This window comes from Phyllobates terribilis, unplaced genomic scaffold (genome assembly GCF_046119375.1).
Source record: "Phyllobates terribilis strain yellow unplaced genomic scaffold, ASM4611937v1 Scaffold_4__5_contigs__length_816908805, whole genome shotgun sequence".
Classification (NCBI taxonomy): Eukaryota; Metazoa; Chordata; class Amphibia; order Anura; family Dendrobatidae; genus Phyllobates; species Phyllobates terribilis.
The window spans coordinates 408,636,796-408,661,591 of NW_027362764.1; the positions used below are offsets into that span (position 1 = coordinate 408,636,796).

General features: G+C 40.7%; 1 protein-coding gene across 2 annotated transcripts in view; it reads right to left on the minus strand.

Moving 5' to 3' along the window:
* Positions 1–2,156: 2,156 nt before the first annotated feature.
* SLC39A6 (solute carrier family 39 member 6) overlaps positions 2,157–24,796 on the minus strand; it is a 32,117-nt gene continuing 9,477 nt past the window's right edge. The window contains exons 3-9 of one of the 2 annotated variants that reach the window (XM_073678602.1): positions 22,689–22,858; positions 18,596–18,781; positions 16,102–16,201; positions 12,845–13,228; positions 12,223–12,303; positions 7,497–7,687; positions 2,157–6,833 (exon numbers count right to left, since the gene is read on the minus strand). In XM_073678602.1, the coding sequence (XP_073534703.1) occupies positions 6,681–6,833; positions 7,497–7,687; positions 12,223–12,303; positions 12,845–13,228; positions 16,102–16,201; positions 18,596–18,781; positions 22,689–22,858 (1,265 nt within the window). In that variant the 3' untranslated portion in view covers positions 2,157–6,680. The remainder of the gene's footprint in view (positions 6,834–7,496; positions 7,688–12,222; positions 12,304–12,844; positions 13,229–16,101; positions 16,202–18,595; positions 18,782–22,688; positions 22,859–24,796) is intronic. The other variant, XM_073678603.1, reaches the window with a different exon arrangement.

Here is a 24,796-nt window from a genome sequence, read left to right on the forward strand (position 1 = left end):
CCTTCTGAGCTTTGCACTGTGCCTGAAAAGTAGTTCCCAGTTACATGTAGGGTATTGGCGCACTCAGGAGAAATTCCACAACAAACTGAGGTCCATTGTTTCCGATCAGCCCTTAAAAAAATATAAAAGTTGGGGCTAAAACAACATTTTAGTGGTAAAAATGTAATTATTCTTTCTTCACCCAATGGTATAAAAGTCTGTTAGGCACATGTGGTGTCAATATGCTCACTGCACCCCTAGATAAATTCATTGAGGGTTGTAGTTTGTAAAAAGGGGGTCACTTATGGAACATTCAGCTGTTCTGGTACTTTCAGGGGTTCTGTCAATGGGACATGGCACCCACCCTTAAACCATTCCAGCAAAATCAGAACTCCATATATGGCGTGTCTTCCCGTTTGAGCTTTTGACTCTTCTTCAAAAGTAGTTTTTGACCACATATGGGGTATTGGCGTACTCAGGAGAAATTGTGTAACAAATTGTACCATTCATTTTCTCCCATCATCCCTTTAGAAAATTAAAAGCTTGGGTGACAAAGCAACGTTTTAGTGGAAAAAAATAGTCATTTTACTCAGCCCAGTGTTATACAATTCTGTGAATCGCTTGAGGGTTAAAAATACTCACTACATCCCTAGATGAATTTCTCAAGACGTTTAGTTTGCAAAATGGGGTCACTTGTGGAGGTTTCTACTGTTTTGGCATGTCAAGCGTTCTTCAAATTTGACATGGCATCCGCAATTTATTCCAGTCAAGATTGCGCTCTAGAATTCAAATGTGCTCCTTCCCTTCCAAGTTCTGCCGTGGGCACAAACGGTAGTTTTCCACCACATATGGGGTATCGGCATACTCAAATGAAATTGCACAACAAATTTTGGGGTCCATTTTCTCCTGTTATCCTTGTAAAATAAAAAATTGGGTGTATAAGACGACCAGGTGTATAAGACGACCCCAACTTTTCCAGTTAAAATATAGAGTTTGGGATATACTCGCCGTTTAAGACTACCCCTCTTCTAACGCACATATGGTAAAAATTAAAAAAAAATAAAAATAAAAAATCAGATTTGATTTCAATGTGGTAATTTTAGTGATGAACCTTAACCGGCGATTGGCTGGTTGTTGTATACAAATTCTGCTTGGATTGGTCAGCTCTCCCTGCCTGCCCAACTCTCCCTGTCTCCAAGACTATCAGAGCGGTAGCACATCCCTCTGGCCCGCCCCCTTGTATCCTATTACCGGTACCTCCTTCTCTGCCTCTCTGATCTCGCTCCTGAGGACTGCAGTGAAGAGGTGAGGGGGCGCCTCACCGGGAAGGTGTAAAGTAAAGCAAGCTGCAGGCGTCCAGGAAGCCCAGGGTAAGGGAAAAAGAGAGCGAGCGGCGCTGTGCCCAGAAAAACACGCTTCTTTCACACGTCTGGCCCGCCCTTGTATTACCTCCTTCTCTGCCTCTCAGATCTCGCACATGCGCGCCTGCGCCGCTTCACTGCAGTCCTGAGAGGCAGATCTTGCCTCTGGAGACAGGGAGGGCTTATAAATTACCATAATTATACGCCCTATAAGATGACACCCGGCGTATAAGACGACTCCTGACTTTTGAGAAGATTTTCAGGGGTTAAAAAGTCGTCTTATACGCCGAAAAATACGGTATCTGGTATAAAAAGACCTAAAAATTAAGTTTGAAATTTGCAAAATTTTCGCCAAAATTCCAATATTTTTACAAATATAACCCCAAATAAATGGACCTAAATTTACCACTAACAAAGTACAGTGTATTACTATAAAAAAAAAAATCTCAATCACTGGGATATAATTCAGTGTAAAATTTGGGTCAGGAAAGTGAAAATAGGCTCGGGGGAGAAGGAATTAAGGCTGGTGGGTCCGAGGCTATTGTCCAGTTCCCTTCCCCCTACAGCTGACTGAGCTACCCCTCAGTATAGTGCTGCAAGTGTACTGTACTGTACTGTTCAAGAGGAGAATTAGATTCCTGGCTCAGGGGCCCACCTGGGAATCCATCAGCTCCTTGGTGGGTCAGTCCGAGCCAGCCCACAGCTAATCTCTGTAATAACTTCTTTAAAACAGCAAAAGAGCCAACTGGTCTGTAGATTTATAGTTATCTGCTCTCAGAGGAACAAACATTAAAAAGACTATACATAAAGCAAGTTATGTTGAATTTTTTTAATGATCTACAAATTCTGGGATTTTGTATGAAAAATAAAAATAGAAAATTGCATGTTACACATAAAACATGCATACATACATGACATACGTGACCTCGTACAGTAATGAGCAGCAGCTAATGTAAACAATCAAAACTTGGTTAAGTGATGTCAAATCCTCTCATTTGTTAAGCGCAGAAAAACCAAGCCAACGACACACAATAAAAGACTTTTACATTTGTTGAGGGCATCCAATGATGATCTTTTTGTAGGAATTAGGCTGAATTCACACTGTTTGTAGTCTTCGGTTTGCTGTGTGCGCTGAAAAATCCAAAGGCTCCTATTCACCTAAGAGCAAAAAGAGTGTCCCTCCAGATTTCAATTTGTCTTGTATGGCTTTTTTCAGTTGTCTACAGGTAACATTTGTCCACCATCCGTTGGAGGTGTAGATGCTTGTTCTGCAATATACCTCCTTAGTTTACTAAAGCTGGGGAGTGTGTAGGGGAATTTTGCCTTTTCTTCCACAAACTGTGCCATTTCTGCCATGGGCTGTTGATTATTCAATGGGACCAACTCACTTCTGTACTACCCCTTCAGAATATGGACCACAATGGAGCAAAGTATCAATACATAGAGGCAACGAAGGGAGCTAGCAAACTTTACTGTCAAACATTACAAATCAAACCTAGAAAGATTTTGGTTTCTGAATGCAACAGTATTTCTGATGTTAAAGGGACTCTGTCACTATATTTTTGCTACCTCATCTGAGAGCTGCATAATGTAGGGACAGAGACCCTGATCCCAACATTGTATCACTTACTGGGCCGCTTGTTAGTAATCACTGTTGTATCTGCTGAAGATCTACCAGTTCTCTGATACAGAGCTCTGTATAACACCACATACCCCAGTGATTGGTTGCTTTCTGTCTACACTGTGCATAGGCAGAAAGCTGCTAATCAGTGGTGGGGACAGGGTTATACAGAGCTCATGAATATGAAGTACTACATTGCTGCAAGTTTACTAATCCAATAGTGATAAAAATCACTAGTTTTGATAACATCATGCTGAAAAACAAAGTAACCAGCCCAGTAAGTGACACATTGCTGGAATCGAGAGTCTTAGTCTCTATTCATTATGCTATTCTCAAATTAGTTCACAAAAACCTGATCACAGATTCCCTTTAAAGCTTATTCCTGTTCAAGTGAATAAGACTGACCTGCAAAACCAGAAGCCGCCCATGAGAGGAACAGTTTCTGGGAAAATTTTAAACATACAATGGAATATTCAGGAATATTTACACCAAAAGTGAATTCTACACAGCTCTTTAGGCCTGTAACAGCACATGTAACTACAAGATATTGACAACACATACTCATGTGTAACAGAGAAATAATAACATCCACATTTATAGAATATGCATGACATTTTTGTAAATGTGAGGTGTTCATCACCTGGTCCAGAATGCAAATGGTTAACAGCATCAATATTAACAGATATGTTGTGTTAATTGAAAGAAAATATGCACTCAGTAAACCCTTCTTCCATTTGATACTCTCTGAAGGCGCAGGAAACAGATGTGTGCTGCTGTATGCAGGTCACTTATGGTAACGGTTGTAATATTTTTTATTTCTAACCCTGCATAGTCGTTGGCTTGTTCGTCCATCAGTCCTATACTTTATACGATGGTAAATCTCACTTCTAATAACACTTCAGACTATATGGAGTGTCCTGGAGAATCAGAACTGTACAGTAACAGACAGGCAACCAATAATTAAAGGGGTTGTCTACCATCAGAAAAGTGGACCTCAAATGCTGTAAAATACCTAAAAACACAGCAGGTACTCCCCTTTAGGGTCCAGCGACAGCTATTCGCCACTGCTCCGGTCTTGTCCTATCGACTGCATGCATCACTGAGCTCAGCGGCTCGTGCCATCTATCGTGAAATAGCCGCTGTGATGAGCTGGCAATGCGAGGTCAGTGAAGACTCTCCACCGCTGCTTAAGTCTCAGAGTCTTGGCTGCAGCGGTGGAGAGTCGGCACTGAACCTAGGGAGGGTGGGTATCTGTGGTGTTTGTTATTTAAGACATTTTACAACGTTTGGGGTCCACTTTCCAGAAAGCGGGCAACCCTTTTAAAGCAACAGGTGGACCTACATACCAACATAGATAAGGGAATTCTATACCACACCAAGAAAAATATCAAAACTACATGAAGAAATGAAACATTCTCCTCTTTCGTGTTAGAGTGTTTTTCCATCAAAAACTTCATGTGTGAATTCATACATCCACGAGTCATGGTCCGAGCATGAACTGTGATGCACAAACTGTTCAAGGGTCTACTGACCATAACTTGACAGATTATATCTATATATGAGGCCGTCAAGGTCGGGTCATGAAACCCGCGGCTGGTCTGTGCTCTGACCAGGATGCAGAGATGTGTGGATACAGCATAACTGGAAGATTGCCATTCTTCCTTTTTGATAAGGTGTCCATAACGAAAGAATCTATGCTAATCCCACAGATATTTGACAACTGCATGGTTTTAAATGGATAAGTGCTTTAAACAGTTGTCCAACTTTGGGAACATTTTTTCCTTATTTTTACTTAAAATAAGTGTATTTGGGGCTAAAAAAAAGTTTTCAATTGGGTTTCTAAAAAAAAAAAAAAAAAAAAATTTTTTAGCATGGTTTGGCTTTCCCAGGCTTGTTTTTTCTTCCCCAGCACATTCAACTGTGATGAGGTCTATGGTCATAAATAAGCAGAGAGAGGAACAGAATAAAACAGAAAAGTTACAGACTCTCACATTAGACCATCAGAAGGAGCTCACTGACTGAATCTCAGTTGAGACATTCTGAAGCAGTGCAACATGAAGACAAAAAATGCAAACTGTGCACAAAAGAAAAAAGGCCCTTAATAGGTGGACAGTCACTTTAGATTCTTTACTGCTGACCTTATATCTACTTACTTTGGTTTGCATAAATGAAAATTCATAACTGCACATGAAATGTATATCTGGCAAATGTGGTTAAAGCACCACTCCAGCGTTTTTTTTTTTGTTGTTGCAGCGCTGGAGTGGTTCTTCTAATCTACAGTCCTCACGTGCCGCTCCCATCGGTCTCCAACAGTTTGTGACCTGCCAGATCACTCCAGTGTTTTCTGGGCGAACTGGAGATCACCATTCAATGCAAGTCTTTGAGAGCCTTGTTCTGGTCTCGTTCTGGTTCTCATAGACTTGCATTGAGAGCACATGACCATTACCTTCCGACCGGCTAGAAGTTGCAGTCACAAGATTTTGCCAATAGAAGTTGAAGACGGAGGCTGAGAAGTATAAGACCGGGGTCGATGACCTTAAATTAGAAGCACCACTTCAGCGCTTGGAGGGGGGAGGAAACACCCCACACAGTAATAGTGTCACATCATACTGCATTAACACATGTAACAACTCAAATAAACCACATTATATATCCTGCAAAGATTTTAATGGGAATCTGTCGACAGTTGTATGCTTCCCAATCTGAGGGCAGTATAGAGTAAGGGGCAGAGACTAAAATTCCAGCACCGTCCCCCTGCTAGGCTTCTTGCCATGTCATAATAAAATCACTTTTATCTGCTGCAGCTCTGCTAGTTCTCTCAGTGATGAGTTCTGTCTAACCACACCCACAACATTAACAGGAAGTTTTCTTCCTATGCACAGTGAAGGCAGAAACTAACTCCGTGGTGGCAAGCGAGGATAGCCAGAGAACATAAATTTCGAAGATTACAGCAGAGGCTCATCATTGAAAGGACTAGCAGGGATGCAGCAGATAAACCGTTTTATCAAAACTACAGCAAGAAGCTCAGTGTCGCGGTCCATGACTGGACGAGAATGTTCCTACCCAAACACAACAGCCTCATAGGCATATAAGAGGCTGTCAAGTTCAGGTTAGAAGACCTGTGGCCAGTCAGTATATTGTGGTATATCGGTACTGTGACACAGATGTGTGAATATGACCTTCAAATAAGGGTCTTTGTCCCTACTTAATGCTCCTCTTAGTTAGGCAGTAAAAACTTAATGACAGATTTTCTTTACTACCAACCACTAGCATAAACATGTGTTTGAGTAGCAGAAATGCGCAGTCTTTAGTGTCTACAAGAAAATTTGTAGGGGTGCACTTTGCAGGATATTATGCAGACGAGGATTGTGGGGGTTTTGTCAATGTCTACAAAAAAAAACAAGTTATTTGGCTTCAGCATCTGCCTTTTGAAAAGGAAACGAAAAAAACACTAACCTCTATAAATAAGAACTACCAGAGAAATTATATACATTAAAATATAGGGAAAAAAAAATAAAGTTTGGCACAAGTGTCCTTTGTTTTAAGGCAGCTCCTTAAAGTCTTACTGCACCACTGCTGACATCACTAAGTGCTGTTGATTTCGTACAATTAGTAAAAAACATACACGCTGGCTGCAAAAAAAGAAAGTAACATTAAATAAACTGCAATCCATAAGTTAGTCTACAGCATGAGGACACTAGGACATAGGTAACCTAACGTTATAGGTTCACGGCAAAGGCATTCTTATGTTCTAGCAAAGAAATAGCCAACATAATTAGAAATCCTAAAATGATTCCTGCATTCTGTAACAGAAAATACCCCCAGCGACTGCAGCCATGATCACTTGCATCATTGTGCAACATCTCTGGTACCTAAAAAAAGAGAAAGAAAAACATCTTATCAGTTTATGTGGAAAATGGATGAAGGCTAAATGTATTCTCTGTGTAGGCAGGCAGTCACATGACCGCCTGTGTGCGATTTGTATATATGAGGTCACTTGACAAATAGTTTCACCTGACTACTCTCAATAGAAGAGAATTGAGAGAAGCTGGATGAGACAAGAGACAGTCAGATGCAGTTTGTCAGAAAGAACTGTACATAGTGCACAAGTGATGTCACTGCAGAACTCCGTATACTGACTGGGGTGGAAATCATTCATTTTTTAAAATAACAATATCTCACTTAGAGCCCATGTATGCTTGGTCTTGTCAGATGCAACCAGGCTTGGACTGGCCCACAGAATCCTCCGGTAGGCCCCTGTGAAGGGGTGCTAATGAGCACTGCTATTACACTTCATTCACAATTTGCAGAAAAAGGTATAATTTAATCATTCATTAAACAAGCTAGCCAAATTAATATAACATAGAAGCAAAAGTTAATTTATTTACTAGGTTCAGGTTCTTTTTGCATCTAGCTGAACAGTGGGCCCCAAGAAGCATTATTACTGGCAGGCCTTTGCCAACCCAGTCAGACACTGGATGCAACATAAATGGAGACACCAAGACAGTCTTTATTTCATTCTCATTGCTACTCACCATGTCAACAAAAGCGACATACATGAATAACCCCGCAGTAAGAGCAAAGATCCACACTGAAACATCTCCAGCATAGTGGCCTATAAGAATGCCAGTGATCATGCCCAGGTAGGCAAACATGGCAGACAGCGCGTTGTACAACAATGCCTGCCTCACAGTCATACCAGCTTTCAACAGGATTGCAAAATCACCTAGGAGAAGGGAAAAAAGTAACTATTTGAGCCAACAAAAAGTCAATTGATAAAATAATCTTAAATCTGAATTCCTAACATTTTCCCAACACCAGAAAAACCAGTCGTGAAATTGAAACATAATTATACATTACAGAGTTCAACAAGCAGGAGTCTTATTGGGAAAGTTTGAATTGGTTATACTGCTCTATAAATCTATGAACGATAAGCAAGGCTCAAGATCATGTAACAGTAACTTTATCTAGCCCTATTGTAAGAAAAAAGAAATTCTGCTTAAAAATACACTTCCTCTTACAGGAGACCTCTCTCACTGAAAAAGCAGCCCGATCTGGAGGAGGCAGACATGCTGTAGAGCAGGTGGATAGGAGATACTGGTGTGGAAAGAGATTCAGGAGAACTTTTAATTTCAGCACATGAACCAATGGCTTGTTTTGGGCTTAGGAGTCCAGAAAGAAGGACTTCTTCCCCCAAACAGAGATAATGACCAATGACGGAGCTGGATCTGTTAATGGATCTCTAAGGCCACGTTCACACGTTCAGTATTTGGTCAGTAAATGACATCAGTATTTGTAAGCCAAAACCAGGAGAGGAACAATCAGGGGAAAAGCATAATAGAAACACGTCACCACTTCTGCATTTTTCACCGAATATTTCAATATTTAAAAGTATTGTTATTTTTCATCTCATTTCCCATGTAACTGGGGCCGGTATACTATCCCCAGTTACAGAGGAAATGCAGCCTCCTGGCGGCATAGCATAGCAGTCTGGGTCTCTTATATCCCAGCAGCTCCTGCTCTCTCCCTATACACAGTGATTATACACAGTGATTACATGACCACTGTGTATGAAGGAGGAAGAGCAGTAATTGCTTCCTATTACTGAATACACAGAGTATACAGTGATAGAGAAGGCAAAGACAGCAAGAAACACTCGATTCCTTCTCAATGGGCGCTCCGGCTGTCACTGACAGCCGGATCCCAACTTACACAGATACACGATCTGAAAGATGCTGCAGCGGAGATTAGGATGCTTGCGTCAGGCTGGAGAGACACGTGTGAATCTGAAGCCGCTGTGAATTAGCAGGTATAGATCATGAGTGGAAAGGGGAGGGGAGGATTGGAGACCGAGCAAAGCCAGACAGAACCTGTAGTTTTGCAGGGGCTGGGAACACCCATCTCTGGCTGCATGGAATAAGAGGTTATCGGAAGTTGGCTGTTACTAGCAGCCAGGTGAAGGGCACACCCCGATCAGTGACATAAGATCTCCGAAAGGAGAGGGAGAACAAAAGAGCAAAACCAGTGTCACAGTATTTGGATACAATTAAGACTGGAATCCGCACAATGATTGTTAGCATTTTTATTTCATTTAACCATTTACATGTAAACACTTTTTAATCTCCCGGGAGTTCCCCTTTAAGTTGATAAACATTTCTTTAAATTGGTATGCGTGTCTGTGGCAAAGGTGGGTACTCATTAAAATGCAGCTGTTAAAGTTACAATTAACCTTCCAGAAGACATACAGTGCTGGCCAAAAGTATTGGCACCCCTGCAATTCGGTCAGATAATACTCAGTTTCTCCCTGAAAATGATTGCAATCACAAATTCTTTGGTATTATTCTCTTCATTTAATTTGCTTGCAAGGAAAAAACACAAAAGAGAATGAAGCAAAAATCAAATCATTGATCATTTCACACAAAACTCCAAAAAAGGGCCAGACAAAAGTATTGGCACCCTCAGCCTAATACTTGGTTGCACAACCTTTAGCCAAAATAACTGCGAACAACCGCTTCCGGTAACCATCAATGAGTTTCTTACAATGCTCTGCTGGAATTGTAGACCATTCTTCTTTGGTAAACTGCTGCAGGTCCCTGATATCTGAAGGGTGCCTTCTCCAAACTGCCATTTTGAGATCTCTCCACAGGTGTTCTATGGGATTCAGGTCTGGACTCATTGCTGGCCACCTTAGAAGTCTCCAGTGCTTTCTCTCAAACCATTTTATAGTGCTTTTGGAAGTGTGTTTTGGGTCATTGTCCTGCTGGAAGACCCATGACCTCTGAGGGAGACCCAGCTTTCTCACACTGGGCCCTACATTATGCTGCAAAATTTGTTGGTAGTCTTCAGACTTCATAATGCCATGCACACGGTCAAGCAGTCCAGTGCCAGAGGCAGCAAAGCAACCCCAAAACATCAGGGAACCTCCGCCACGTTTGACTGTAGGGACCGTGTTCTTTTCTTTGAATGCCTCTTTTTTTTTCCTGTACACTCTATGTTGATGCTTTTTCCCAAAAAGCTCTACTTTTGTCTCATCTGACCAGAGAACATTCTTCCAAAACGTTTTAGGCTTTCTCAGGTAAGTTTTGGCAAACTCCAGCCTGGCTTTTTTAGGTCTCGGGGTAAGAAGTGGGGTCTTCCTTGGTATCTTACCATACAGTCCATTTTCATTCAGACGTCGACGGATAGTACGGGTTGACACTGTTGTACCCTCAGACTGCAGGGCAGCTTGAACTTGTCTGGATGTTAGTCGAGGTTCTTTATCCACCATCCGCACAATCTTGCGTTGAAATCTCTCGTCAATTTTTATTTTCCGTCCACATCTAGCGAGGTTAGCCACAGTGCCATGGGCTTTAAACTTCTTGATGACACTGCGTACGGAAGACACAGGAACATTCAGGTCTTTGGAGATGGACTTGTAGTCTTGAGATTGCTCATGCTTCCTCACAATTTGGTTTCTCAAGTCCTCATACAGTTCTTTGGTCTTCTTTCTTTTCTCCATGCTCAATGTGGTACACACAAGGACACAGGACAGAGGTTGCTGTCAACTTTAATCCATGTTAACTGGCTGCAAGTGTGATTTAGTTATTGCCAACACCTGTTAGGTGCCACAGGTAAGTTACAGGTGCTGTTAATTACACGAATTAGAGAAGCATCACATGATTTTTCAAAGGGTGCCAATACTTTTGTCCACCCCCTTTTTTAGGTTTGGTGTGGAATTGTATCCAATTTGGCTTTAGGACTATTCTTTTTGTGTTTTTTCATTGAAGACAAATTAAATGAAGATAATAATACCAAAGAATTTGTGATTGCAATCATTTTCAGGAAGAAACTGAGTATTATCTGACAGAATTGCAGGGGTGCCAATACTTTTGGCCAGCACTGTATCTACCAAAGTTATGTAGAGATACAGCGTTATTATTTCACAAATTCAAGAAAAGTTGGACTGAGTGGTCAAATTTTTGAGGTGTAAAAAGATGGTGTCAAAAAGGACAGAGCCCCCTCCACAAAAAACTGCCGTAGTTGTTAGAGTGCACACGCGCAACAGCATCCCGAACCTTTATTCAGGGTGACGACTTAAAAGGGACAATATGACTGTTCAAACCAACCAAAAGGAGTTCAGCCCATCATGGCGGGGCCAAACATTTAACTGCACCTTCCCACAGGCTTGTTTTTCCTCAATCTTCACCCTACCTCTTTGATAGATCTGGCTTCATAGAGGTAGAGGAGGGTGGAGATGGGGGGAAAACCAAGCAGGTGGGAGGGTATAAATGATTGGACCTTAATAAAATGCAAGTTTTAATAAAACTCCCACAAAAAATGTATATCAATTAGATCAGCTCTACCTGCTGTATAACAGTCTGCCCAGAGAAAGGAGGGCAGGAGAGATACATACAGAGCTTTATCTGTGTGTATATTGATTAGCGTTATCATCACAGATGGTCCGGGTTCACAGCAATGTACCAGGTCCAGCAGCAATGTCAATCTTTGGCTTGGAGCACAGCAGAGTACCACCTGCCAGCATCAGTGGTTCTTCTCTTGATTAGCTGTAATGGCACGATTAACAAATAAAGTAGCACACTGCAACGAGAAGTATGTGACCATGAAATATATGAAATTTGAATAGCATTACTGCTCTAGAAAATAGAAATAACTGAGAAATCTTAGCGCATAAATTGTCCTATTCATGTGTACCTGGTTAATTCTATTTTCTACAGCAGTAATGCTACTCAAATTTCATATACGCATACTTAGTGTTGCAGAGTGCTGCTTTATTTGTTCGTTGTATATGGCGGTAGCTGATCCTAGTAAGCACCTGTACACACCCATTTCTTGTTTTGGATGTGTCGGTCAGTTGTTTTTCAGTTTATACGTATTGGCATGATGTCACATGTGCGTCAAGACGCAACGATGACATTGCATCAGCCAGCTAATCAAAAGAGAAGCTGGATAGAAGGCAATTGTACGGCACAGATTTTCGATACACGGGTCCTTCGAATCGATTTGTACCATTCGAAGTTATTATGCATCATCTTTCAGCAGTACAATAATAATTATATAGTAATATGTTGTCGATCATACAATCCCATTAAAAATGACGAGGGACAAAGCCAGTAAATAAGGCAGTCGGGTTTTTAAGGCAACAGTATGACACCAGCAGCGTCTCCTAAAGCCCCTGCCTTTTTTTTTTTTTAACACACACTCTGTGGCTTGACTTCAAGGCATGAAAATGTGAATTGTATTAAAGTTTTATTTTAGTTTTACCTAACTCATGAGGTAATTCATGGCAAAAAACAGCAACAGCCGTGCTCAATCCGCTGGACAGCCCTTCAGTGAACGCTGCACCTATGGTATGAAGACACATGTTACAATTGTGTAGTAACGGAAAATAAAATGCAAGCTTCATCATATACAAAGTAATAACTTTAGGTTATAAAGTGCATTTACTAAGTCAGGACACCAAAATATTAAACACCACTAATGGGCAGAAGCAAAAACTGAAACCCCTTTTCATTCCAGGCATATTATTTTCACAGCTTGGTTGCTGGAGAAATTGAACTATTCAGTTAATCTCAGCTGAATTGCAGCCAAGGATTAGGAAAAGGAAGAATATTACATTGCCAGTGTACCCATTCCTTATACTCATTTGGACTAGTAATACTCTGATGTAGCAGCCAATATATCCCAATTTCTAAATTGAACATTAGTTCTGGGATTAAAATGTCTTGGATTAACAATGTCACACATTATATACATACATTTTTTTTTCTAAATATAATAGAGGAAAATTATGCATTTTTTCAAAGTAAGACACCTTAGTCTCAAAATAACCTGAAAGATTATAAAAAAAAAATAAATAAGTACTGAGATTTTCTACTGAACTTACCAATTGCTAGGCCATCACTGAAGTTATGCAGTCCATCACCCATGATCACCATCCAAGCCAAAGTGGCAATTCCTGCATCCTTCAGCTCCTCCCGAGAGTACCGCTGTGAATGGCTGTGTGGGTGGTGGTTTTGGTGGTGGTGGTGATGTAAGATATGGTGGTAGTCATGGTGGTGATGAATCAGGTCGTCAGACTGGCCTAGCGTGTCATGAAAGTGGGAATGACATTTGTTTTCACATCCTCTGGACACATATTCTCGGTAACTAGTTTCATCATGGGAATGAGCAATCATTACTTCTTCCTCCTCTTCTTCATGTGCATCAGGGTGTCCGGACTGGAAGTGATTCCCATCTTGTGCTTCACCCTCGGCATAAGTTTCATGATCTAAGTTTATGGATGAAAAGGGAAAAAAAAATGTAAAAAAAAAAAAACTTTAGGTTGACAGATATGTGATTAAAAAAAAAGTATTTCCATTTTAAATGAAAGTAGTATCCCCATGTCAGTAATTAATATTTCCATATTATTAGGATGTCCTCACTTAATGATCAGTAGGGGTCCGAACTCTAGGACCTCCATTGATCCAGAGTACGAAAAGGTCACAGGGCCGATTTAGCCCCTTAAAGTTTTCCAAGCCGCAAATTTAAGCGTGGCTTGATTCCAAAGCATAGGACCAGCAAATTGTGCGACCCACCTGGCAAAACAGTGATAAGGATACAACTCTGAACCAGTGCTGCAGCCTCTTCACTATCAGAAATGTTAGGGGTCTCATAGCTTGAAACCCACCCGATCATGAAGTGATAGCATATTGTAGACTTATACCATCACTGACATAGGATTACCTCTTTAAATCCAGGAGACACTCTTGTCCTAGTCTAAAACCAATTTTTTCATAGTAACATATGAAACCTAGATACATATTTAAAATGCATCCTCATTGAACCTCACCTTTTTAATCAAATTAGAATAGCATGTTGTGTGAACAGGTTCTCAAAAAGGTTCTGCGATGAAAAATATAAGTGATGCATGTCTGATTATTGCTAACCCCAGTTGATGGCCCCCACCAATCCTGGGAGTAGGGGGTCACTATCCTTTGTTCCCCCTCACTGCAGTCAGAATGGAAAGGGGTAGCAGGTTTTCACATTTCCGCTCTATTATTCTTCTCAAGTGCACAGGACAGAGATCGCTGCACAAAGCTCAGGTATCTTAGTCAGTCCTATGGACACTGAATAAAAGCAAGCAGCAGTGATCATGTGCAATAAATACTGACCACAGTGAGGTGAAAAACGGGATCGGACCTCCATTCTTGTGATTGGGCTGAAGCCAGTAATGAGGCATTCATCATCCGGTGAATTAATACAATGAAAAAAAAATTCTTTCAAAGGAATATCTATTTAATTTTCTTCCACAATGTAGGAAAATGCGTTATGTATGCACTCCGACACAAATAAATATACAGGTATATGTTAGTGAACTTTTGAGTCAACACCCTTTTATACACTCAACATGAATTGCAACACCAAGAAGGAAGCTGAGGAATTATGGAAATCACAGGATTGACTGACATATTAATGACATGAAAATAATTAAAGTGGAAATGGAATTTTCAAAGCAGCGATCCATACACAAAAATACGAACTTACACACCTCGGCATACTATCAATGAGGTTATTTGTGGTTGTCTGACGAAAGACCCTAACCCTTAATGCACTTGGGCAGGCGAATCATCAAAATCCGCTGCTGACAGCTCCCTTTGCAATTGCTGACCAATGACACCCCAGATGCGCTTGATGGAAAACAAGACTGAAGACTCAGCAGACTACGGTAGCACACTTAGGCCACGCGGGCCGCTTGAGGCCATTGTAGCATTGAAAAATGGCTCTTAGGACACTTTGAAGAAATGGTCGTACTACTGCTTCCACAGCCAAATCAAATTAACACCGAGCTGTTAGGGCACCTGGAAAGAAGACGAGAGGAGTCTGGCTAGTATATATCATGCCATTGCACAATAAAAATGAGAATAGGACTGGTGTGACGTTCCCTTGTGAAGTCATGTTGTTGCCCATGTTGACTTGTCAGATTCGAAGAATGGTGCGTTGTGATCTATTCTTTACTGCAAGGGAAATTAGAGGTAACATACCAAGTCTAAGGTGTCAAACAAACCATTAGAAGTTGTTTGCACGACATTGGACTACGTACCAGATGTCCAGATGCAGGTGTTTCATTGATCTCCCAGCACCGCAGGCTATCATGATGCAGTGCAAGGTGGCAATGAAGATTGGAATGGAGTCTTCGGTGATGAGTTCCACTTTTGCCTGAGACTCAGATTGGTCTGTAGACCACATGGCAACACCATTAAAGAGGACTTAAAGGGGGAACGAGAAAGAGTCCAAGTATTCAATATGACAACACCAGGCCACATATTGCTTGTGCTACTGTGAGCAGCCTGTGTGATCTAAATGTGCTACCATGGCCTGCAATGTCCGGAATTGTCCGCATATAAGACGTCATTGGTTGGCAATTGCAAATGGAGCTGCCAGTGTAGGATCTTTATGAAATGCTAGCCCAAATGCATTAAGCGTGCATGAATTTCTGCACGTGGTGCTCATGCTCTATACTGAATAATGTGAGATGCATATCATTACCTGTGAGTTTCAGAATTCCATAAACTTTTCCTTCTTGGTGTTGCAATTTTATTGTTGAGCGTTGTATGAAAAACAACAGAGTGTGTTTTGGGAGAAAGCCCATTTAATGGAAACTAGAAGACTGCTCAATCCAGGAATTTCAATAAAGAAAACACACAGTACCATGGACATACTGAGACAGATCCATGTCAATTCAGGACACTCATCCTGTGGTTCCGCTTTCTAATAATGTCAATAGCAAACACCTAAATCACATGAAAATCAGCCATGAAGCTTTATGGATTTTTCTCTGGGGCAGTTTCTCTTACAATTTCTTAAGTGTCATTTAAAGCCATTATATGCCAACGTGACTGTCATGTGCTCTCAGTAAACGCAAATACCTGCTTAGAACTAAAAACTAGAAATACCTTGGAGATCTGCTCATTTATTTGGGTCACATGTCCACAAACCAAATGACCCCTTTAAATTGTCCTATATACCAATCCTCATTTTCTGCATTTATCTGCAGCAAGCTTATTAAAGCAGAACTCCGTGGAAAATTAATTTGTGTTTGCAGTTCCTCCATTGTATCTCATGTGTAGGTTACAAGTACAGTAACAGACAAGCTACACTTACGGGAACCCGATTCAGATGCCTCTTTTTCTTCGATATGTGAATGATTTGACAGCTGCTTCTTAATTTCTAATTCCTCTTCAGTTTCATTTTTTTTCTGATTCTTGAAGGACAACAAATAAATTTTCAGGTAAGTAACGACAAGAAAGAAAGCAATTATGGATTGCCGTTTCCCTGTCACTGGCCTCCATGATTTATACTGGCAGCACTCTATTCAGAGACAACTAGATAACCTCAGTGATCAGCCTTCTCAGCGTGCATCCATATAAATGATCACATTATGGATATTTTCTCCTTGGATTAAGTCTTATCTTAATCTATATATTACCCTGTAGGCCTAACACTGGATTCATCTTTACTCCTCCAAGATTCTTGCGCTCTCAGATCATACTGTGGTGTCTCAGATTCCCAATTTATCACTTTCACTATACCCTCTTGGCTCTGTACTCCAACCTTTCTCCATATTCACCAATGACCAGCTTTCTTTGTTTTCGATAGTCAGATTTTTGGTCCTGTGCATATCTACTTCTTAGTGTTAAACCTGGACAGAACTGAGCTTGTCACCTTTCCACCCCCAATCACAAATGAAATACCCCTGTTAACCCACCACTAGCTTCTTGACACTAGCATATGTAGCCTTGGGTAGCACTTGACTAATATCCACACTCTTACTTGCCCATTGTGCCCCAAATTAAGGAACATTTCCCATAGTCTCTATGTGAGAAAGGGAGAGAGAGGATATCAAAAATGTAACTTTGCATTCATAGACTGCAAATATTTTACCAAAAACTGCAGTCTTTTAGTGGTGGCAACAGTTTATCCAAGATTCATGTATAAAAAAAAAATGGAGCAAATAAACATGAGATGAAAAGCTACATGAGTTTGAGCTGAAACATGAAAGCTGGCAGAGGGGCACACTACCAACATTATTAACCCATTCTTAATAGCCACATGTACTACTAGATACCAGCCTAACTCTGCTACACAACCCTCCCCTCTCCAACATTCCTCAAATGCCCACCTCGCTCGGTCAGCCCCTCACAGATTCTCCGTTCAGATGCAAACTCCATTTTGTCTATGACTGCAGCCTCTTGCAATCCTCTCATTCCTTGTGACATTCTCGAACCCTACTTATACCCTCACTGTAGAATAGGTTATTTTTTTGTCCTCAAACTAGCCACCCCTTTATAAACCGTAAGCACATACGGGCAGGGCTCATGTCTGTCGGCCCCATGCTGCCTTCTGTAAGTTTTACCTCAAGTTATTACATAGACTGAAGGCGCTATATAAATAAATCACACATTATTTGTCCACAATACCAAACACTGACAAATACACACTTTGGTAGAATTCACACACGCCAAATCGGCTGCATAAATTTCTGCAGTTGACAGTGCCATGCACATGAATGGGGTTGTGTCCACATCAAGTGCATCGATCTCTACAAGTCCGAATCAAATGAATGAGACAATCGCAGGAATTTCTACAAAAGTACTAGATTTTCAGACTAGAAGTTGCACCGGACCATGAGACGCAACTAAGTTTTAGTTGTAAAAGTATGGGATCACTGACACACTTATAGGGCTATCCGAGTATTACACATCGATAATAGTTAATGGGGGCTGAAACTAAAATGCAGAGTGTGTGTAGATTTTTTTGCTCCACAGAGTACACACTGTGTATGGCTCGTTCAGAAGAGTATTATATTGGCGTGTGTGCCACAGAGCGCACAAGGAGAGCGCACGCACCCACCCATTATGGCCAGTGTGCCAGTTCACAAGGCCAATTATCCACATGGACCAACAATCTTTAGTATTTGGTGAGTATTTTACCTCCATATTTGTAAGAAAAACCAGGAGTGGAACAATCAGAGGAAAAGTATAATAGAAACACGTCACCACTTCTATATTTATTTATAAGCCAAAATCAGGAGTGGGTGATACTGAGGTAAAATACTGATCACGTGAACATGGCCTAAAACCTGTCATGGAGCAGCCAGGGGCTTCATTGCAACCTGCTCCCCAGATTCTGAAGCTGAGAGCAGGGTGCAGAGACCTTCTCAGCTCCTGCAAAGTGACCCTCATCCACATAACGGCCCCAGCAATCACACCGCTGATAGCAATGGAGGGCAGAGGGAGCAGAACAGTCACAGATGCCTCCTAATCACTGCAGAGCATGGAGCCATCCTTGCTGGCTCCCCTCCCCCACTCACCACACTCCTGGGGAAATGCAGAAGCATGGCTGCTGACCCCAGCACAAAAAGGTGAAAAGACTTTCACAAGAGGATATCATCCACTGCACAGCCACAAAACTCCCCAGCACTCTTTATAAGCAACTCTACACTATAAAGACACTAGAATTTTTAGCCTCAGTTTTCAGGGCTAAAAAAGTGTGTCTTATAATCAGAAAAATACAATATCCGTTTAGTGTGAATTCACCCCAACTCAAAACCGTATATATAATGCCCAGAGACCATTGTTCTGGCAGAGATTTGTACCTTCTGTTTTTTGTCTTTATATTGCTTGATCAATGTGATCAAATGCTCCACAAGGAACATAAAATAGAGACCTCCCAGGGCGGTCAGACCCTTCAGCGTTCCATCCAAGTGAGAATCGGCTTTCATTTCATCTTCATGAGTTTTATTCACGAATCCACCATGACTATGGTAATGTCCTGACTGGGACTGGAGGAAGGAATAAAAAGAAAGTGAATTCTGTTAATATCCCACATATAACATCTGTGCTAGGAGCTTTCTTTGCCATTACTGCAGCTTTCCCAGAGTTACAGATAAGAAGTCCTGTCCCAATGGAGAAACGCAGCCATACAGAGGCCACGCAAACAAAAATCACAAAACTCAAACAAGGTACGTTCTCCAAATTCAGGTTTTTATTTCATTTTGTCAGCAAATAAGAAAAAAAAAAAAGTCACAGAGACATGTCTTTTTTTTTTTATCAGTGTCACGGACCCATACAAATCTATGGGTCCGTGAAAACATCACAAATAGCACACGGACGACGTCAGTGTGTTCTGTCCTAGATTAACACAGCAATGGATAGGAGAAACACTGTCATTTATTCATACGTGAAAATCACTGATAAAATTCTGATGGTAAAAATTTAGACACTGACCAAATGACTGAATATTGAAAAACTGGGATCCAGAGAACACTGATGAAAAATCACCGACGACTGCATGAGGTCTAAACCATCCTCCTCACAAACTAGATTCTTCAAATTTATTTAATACAAAAAAGAAACAAGAACCTGGCACCGCCATAAGCCATTTGCATGCTTATAAAAAATCTGAAAATGTGTATATAAATAGGCTAGCTAGCAGGGCTGAGGAGTCTGTAAGCCAAACCTCCGACTCCTCAATTTCCACGACTCCCTCATACATGGCTCATGTTTAAGTGATAAATTTACTGTAGAACAGATTCATCTCAGCTAAAAGTCTAGACCCTTAGATCAGGAATAGGGCAGACATTTATAGGACATTTCATAACGTTCCCAAATTCTTATGAAAAAATATTCCACTCAAACTGCATTGAACTACTGTACCCAATTTATTATATATTTTAGGAGTCTGTCCATTTTATACCGACTCCACGATTCATTAGGACTTAATGAGGGGAGTGCAGGAACCAACAGAGCCAGCATTTCTGGCGAGGCGCACACCACTGATACGATGTGCTGAATTCACTACGTGGCATGCACCCCTCTAGAAATGCTGCCACTATTCAGGAATTTGAGGGCTGGTGTAGCTACGCCCCATCCCCTCCACAGATCAAACCATTTAGGCAGAGCGGACCAATACTGTGGTATAAACACCAAAAGTCGCTAAATTTTTGTGCAACTCTGTTATGCAAAAATTGTGAGTTTTCAGTGTTTCACACTGGTTTTCTGGCGTAAACATTTTGATACATTGGGGCCATTGTTGAATATTTGGCTGGGTTCTAATGAGTAGGTTATATTTTGAATGGCAGACTGTCTTGATAAAGGCCTAATGTTAAGGCCAAAATGTTGGCATATTGCTCTGTCTCATGGGTTAAAAAATTGAAATAAAATCACCTTGAAATAAAATTATCCACATTCATTCTACCTAAGTGCTGAAGGTTTTACTTCTTTTGGATATTAAATTCCTTCTGGGCACTGGAATTTAATTGGAGTGCAGACTCCTTGTTCTAATTCTACGTTCTATTTGTGGATATATTTTTACATTTACTATAAGAAAATATGCAAATTGCATATGGCGATGCCATGCGATTCTTGTACTCAATACTATTCTAGGTATTGCCTGATCATGGAAATCCGGCCAAAGCTTCATGTTAGCCGCTAATACTGCTTTCAGGTGTTTAATGTCCCCATGTACCAGCAGATTCCTATGCAAGGGAGCACTGCCAACAGTGACTTACTGCAGTACTGTTCGTCCTGTTCTCACCAAAGACCATACGTATCACCTCAGTAATGGGGACTTTTTATTTATAAGTAACATCATTGATTTCAATGTCATAAATGTGTGACCATAATCACTGAAATGAAGAGGTATTGATCCTAACCCAACCAGTGTGGACCTTCACTACAGCTGGCTGCTCAGAAGACCCCAGCTAAAAAAAAATAATTTCATTTTGGACATGTCAGTTTTTTTCTCTTATTTAATATAGAAACCTTGGGCAACAGATGCTGTATGGCAATAATAAGGCTTTAATCAGGAAATCCTCTAGACAGCAGATGCAGTGTTGATGGTCCTTTACTTCTCTGTTTATGCACGTTTAGTAACATTACGGATATGTTCACACGCAGCATTTTCTTTCTGCAGCCAAAACCCCCTCTTTTGGCAGTAAGGCCACGTGCACACGTTAAGTATTTGATGAGTTTTTTTACATCAGTATTATTACACGCACGCCGCTAGATTTAGTTAGGGCGAGACGGGTATCATGAATTCTTTGGAATCCTGGGGGAAACGTTACTCAGGGCGACCATAGGCTGCAGCTTCTCTCAGGTACACAATAGATTCAATTGCTGACCAGACACATCTGACAAGAGTCTTTTTCAGCAGTTTAACAGTGGAATTTAATCTGAAGCACGGCCAGTGCAATTCAGGGATATTACAGAAACAATCTTCATTACAGTACAGTGAGTTTCTTGAGCAACCGATTCCAGTAACAATACAGTAGTTTCTTCACAAGGCAGAGTATTACAGTCTCTTCAGCAGCATAAATTAGATCTCTTAGCAGCACACTTCTATGCATACATAACCACAAGTTTTTCCTTCACAAGGACACAATAGTACACAGCATTCTTTATCCTGCATGGAGATGGAGTGAGACAGAGTTTGATGAGGGAGATGATCCCTGTGACACAATTCCTTCCAGTCCTTATCTTCCTGCCCGATAATACTCCGCACTGTTAGTTCAGGGAGTTTCTGACCTGTGTTTAGTTTCTCTCCTGATCTGAATTCTGTTCAGTTGCCTGCTGTCAGATCCAGATAACATCACCTTTCTCTTCGGCTTCAGCCAGACTACAATAACAAGTTCCCCACAATGCCCATGGGGCTCTGCTAAAACACTCCCTGTCTCCTGTGACTGTTAACCCCTCTAGTTGCTGGATGCTTCTGAAACACAACACTTCCTGTCTCCAGTGCTTGCGTTATTTGTAATAGTTGCTGGATGCTTCTGAAACACAACACTTCCTGTCTCCAGTGCTTGCGTTATTTGTAATAGTTGCTGGATGCTTCTGAAACACAACACTTCCTGTCTCCAGTGCTTGCGTTATTTGTATTAGTTGCTGGATGCTTTTGAAGGAACAGCACTACTTCTGCATATCACAGTATTTTTAAGTCAAAATCAGGAGAGGAACAATCAGAGGAAAAGTATAATAGAAACACGTCACCACTTCTGTATTTATCACCCACTCCTGGTTTTGGCTTACAAATACTGAGGTAAAAACTCACCAAATACTTAACATGTGATCGTGGCCTCAAAATGCGGAGTTAAAAAATGCAGGCCTTATGATTTTTTCTGAGTGTGGATTACTTGTGATATGTCTACAGTACATGTTTATTAATGTTGGTTTTTGGTGAATAAGTCTGCTGCAAAAACGCAGTAAAAAGTGTTTACTGTGGTTTTTGCAATGTTATTGCTTTCTATGGGTGAAGAACACAAAGAGTTGACATGCTGCAGATTTAAAGAACACTGCAGTTCTCAAATTCAGTCAGGAAGAAAAAAAAAAAAAAAATAGTGTGCACGAGATTCCTGAAATCTCAGCTTTTGTTGGTAGTGTAAAACACAGCTTTTTTCTGCACAAAAGAAAAATGCTGCATAAACACTGCATATGAACACAGCCCAAGTATTCCAGTAACTCTTACCTCATTATTTAACACCATACTTACCAGCTTAACGTCATTTCAGAGTAAAAATGTAAATACTACATTCTGTAACTAGCCAGTGGAAATAATCACGATTTTGACCACATAAATAGAATTTGACACAGAGGATAATAATCACACAACACTAAAAATCAATTTAAGAGGGAGAAAAAAAAAAAAAGAAGAAGAACCGCTGTCATTTATATAGGACTTAAAGAATCACTTACATGTGGAAGGAGGTGTAAAAAAGCATCTCCGCTCAATGTGCCAACTGCCAATGCCACCAGGAAACTTAATAGAAATTTGAAGAAAACCTTGTTCATAAGAGGAACCAAGATGATTCCCAGTAACGACAGTACACTAATAATAGTGATCGCTATAAAGCCGCCAATCCAAGCTGGGAAAAAAAAAAAAAAAAGTAGTGTTATTCATTCAGAAACCTTAGTAGCAACTTAATTATCAAAGCAGTTCTGTCAGTCTGTAATACTCAAGTGTCAGGTGGTAACCATTACGGCCATCATCTATACTGATGTGGAGAGAAGATTCGGTGGCATGATTTGAGATTTAAAAAATAAATGGCTGCAAGAGTATCGATACTTGTTCCGAAATGCTCGCCCCAAAGCCATAACGCAAAATCTGTTTCCAACTTTTTTGGAAGGCCCCATTCTGTGCCAACCTGACTACGCCCCGGTACACAAAGTAAGGTCCATATAGATATGGTTGGGCAAGCGCATGGAGGAACTCGATCAGTCTGCACAGAGCCCTGAAATACATCCCTTTAAGAGAATTTAAAAAAGGAAATCGTGAAGGAGATCTTGTCGTTCAACAGCGTCTGACGACACAAATGCTCTTTTGGCTGAATAGTCACATTTCCACTGACTTCAAAAGCTTGGGAAAATTCTTCCCAGAAGAATGCATACCAGGTGTGAAAAAAAAAAAAGTAAAATTAGGTTCCAGCACTCATGAACAGATACAAGGAGTCAATCGTTTCAATTCCAAAAAAGTTCCTTTTAATGATTCTCCAATAGGTACCTGCCCAACGTTTCAACCCCACCGGGGTTTTCATCAGGGGCTTCAAATCAACTGATGCAAGATCATGAAAACAAATAAAGAAAAACATAATATTAATGCTAGAAAAGCTAACATAATAGTAGGAAAACCACGGATTTGTGTACATTTTGATAGTAGATAAATGCATATTGTTAAACATAATGACGAAGAAGCTGAAAGAAATGGGACAACATCCCACAAAACAAGACAATAGAGCAAGTATTATACTGTGGAATGCATTAAGGAATAATATCCATATAACACAGTGAGACATATGTCTACAGTATATATACTCCATATGAGACATAAGACAACAGACCCGAAACGGAGAAGTAAAGGACATATAACAGAAATATGTAAATACCCAAGATTGTAGGTGTTTAACCAATGAGGGTGGAGAGTCTTCCGGAACAGTATGGGATTGGGATACCCAGGCAGCTAATGCTGCTACTAATGATAGTAAGAAAGAGACCCATATAAAACAGCAATATAATGAATGTAATGCTAAATATAGTTAAATGAGAGTATACCTACCAATAGATTAAGGTGTCAGGTGTATCACCTAAAATGGGTGTTGGAGGTGTTGCCACCAGGGACTGCAAGATAACTGCGCTTGCCAGTCTAGGGATGAAATGGGTCCTTATCAATAAAATTGTCCAAGGATGCATGATAACATAAAGACAAGATTCCACGAATGATCAAATTATTATAAAACCAGTGGACAAAGGGGGCGCCATAGTAGTCATGGACCGCTCCTATTATATCGGAGAGATTGAAGGGCAACTGAGTGATCCAAATGTGTATACCATGGTTTCAGATAACCCCACATCCCACATCAGTCAGTTGATTCGCACTAAGGTAGAGACACTATCGAATTTAGGAGTCATCGACCAAAAATTATCTGATTATCTGATAAACATCCCATCACTCCAGTGTTCTACACACTCCCTAAAATCCACAAAAACCTACAGTTTCCACCTGGACGCCCGATTGTTGCATCCACAGACTCCTCACTCTCTCCGTTTGCAAAAACAGTGGAGAAAATTCTAACACCACTTCTACCAGCTATCCCATCATATATCAAAGATTCATCCGATTTTTTGTTACATCTAAGTCAACTTGATACAATTCCTCCAGGGTCTATTTTAGTCACATTAGACGTGAACAGTTTGTATACGTCTATTAATCACGATCTAGGCTTAGAGGCACTCACATGGTTCCTGGACAAATATAGTAATTTTCCACAGTCCCTTAAAGACCTTTGTAGGGATCTGACATTATTCTG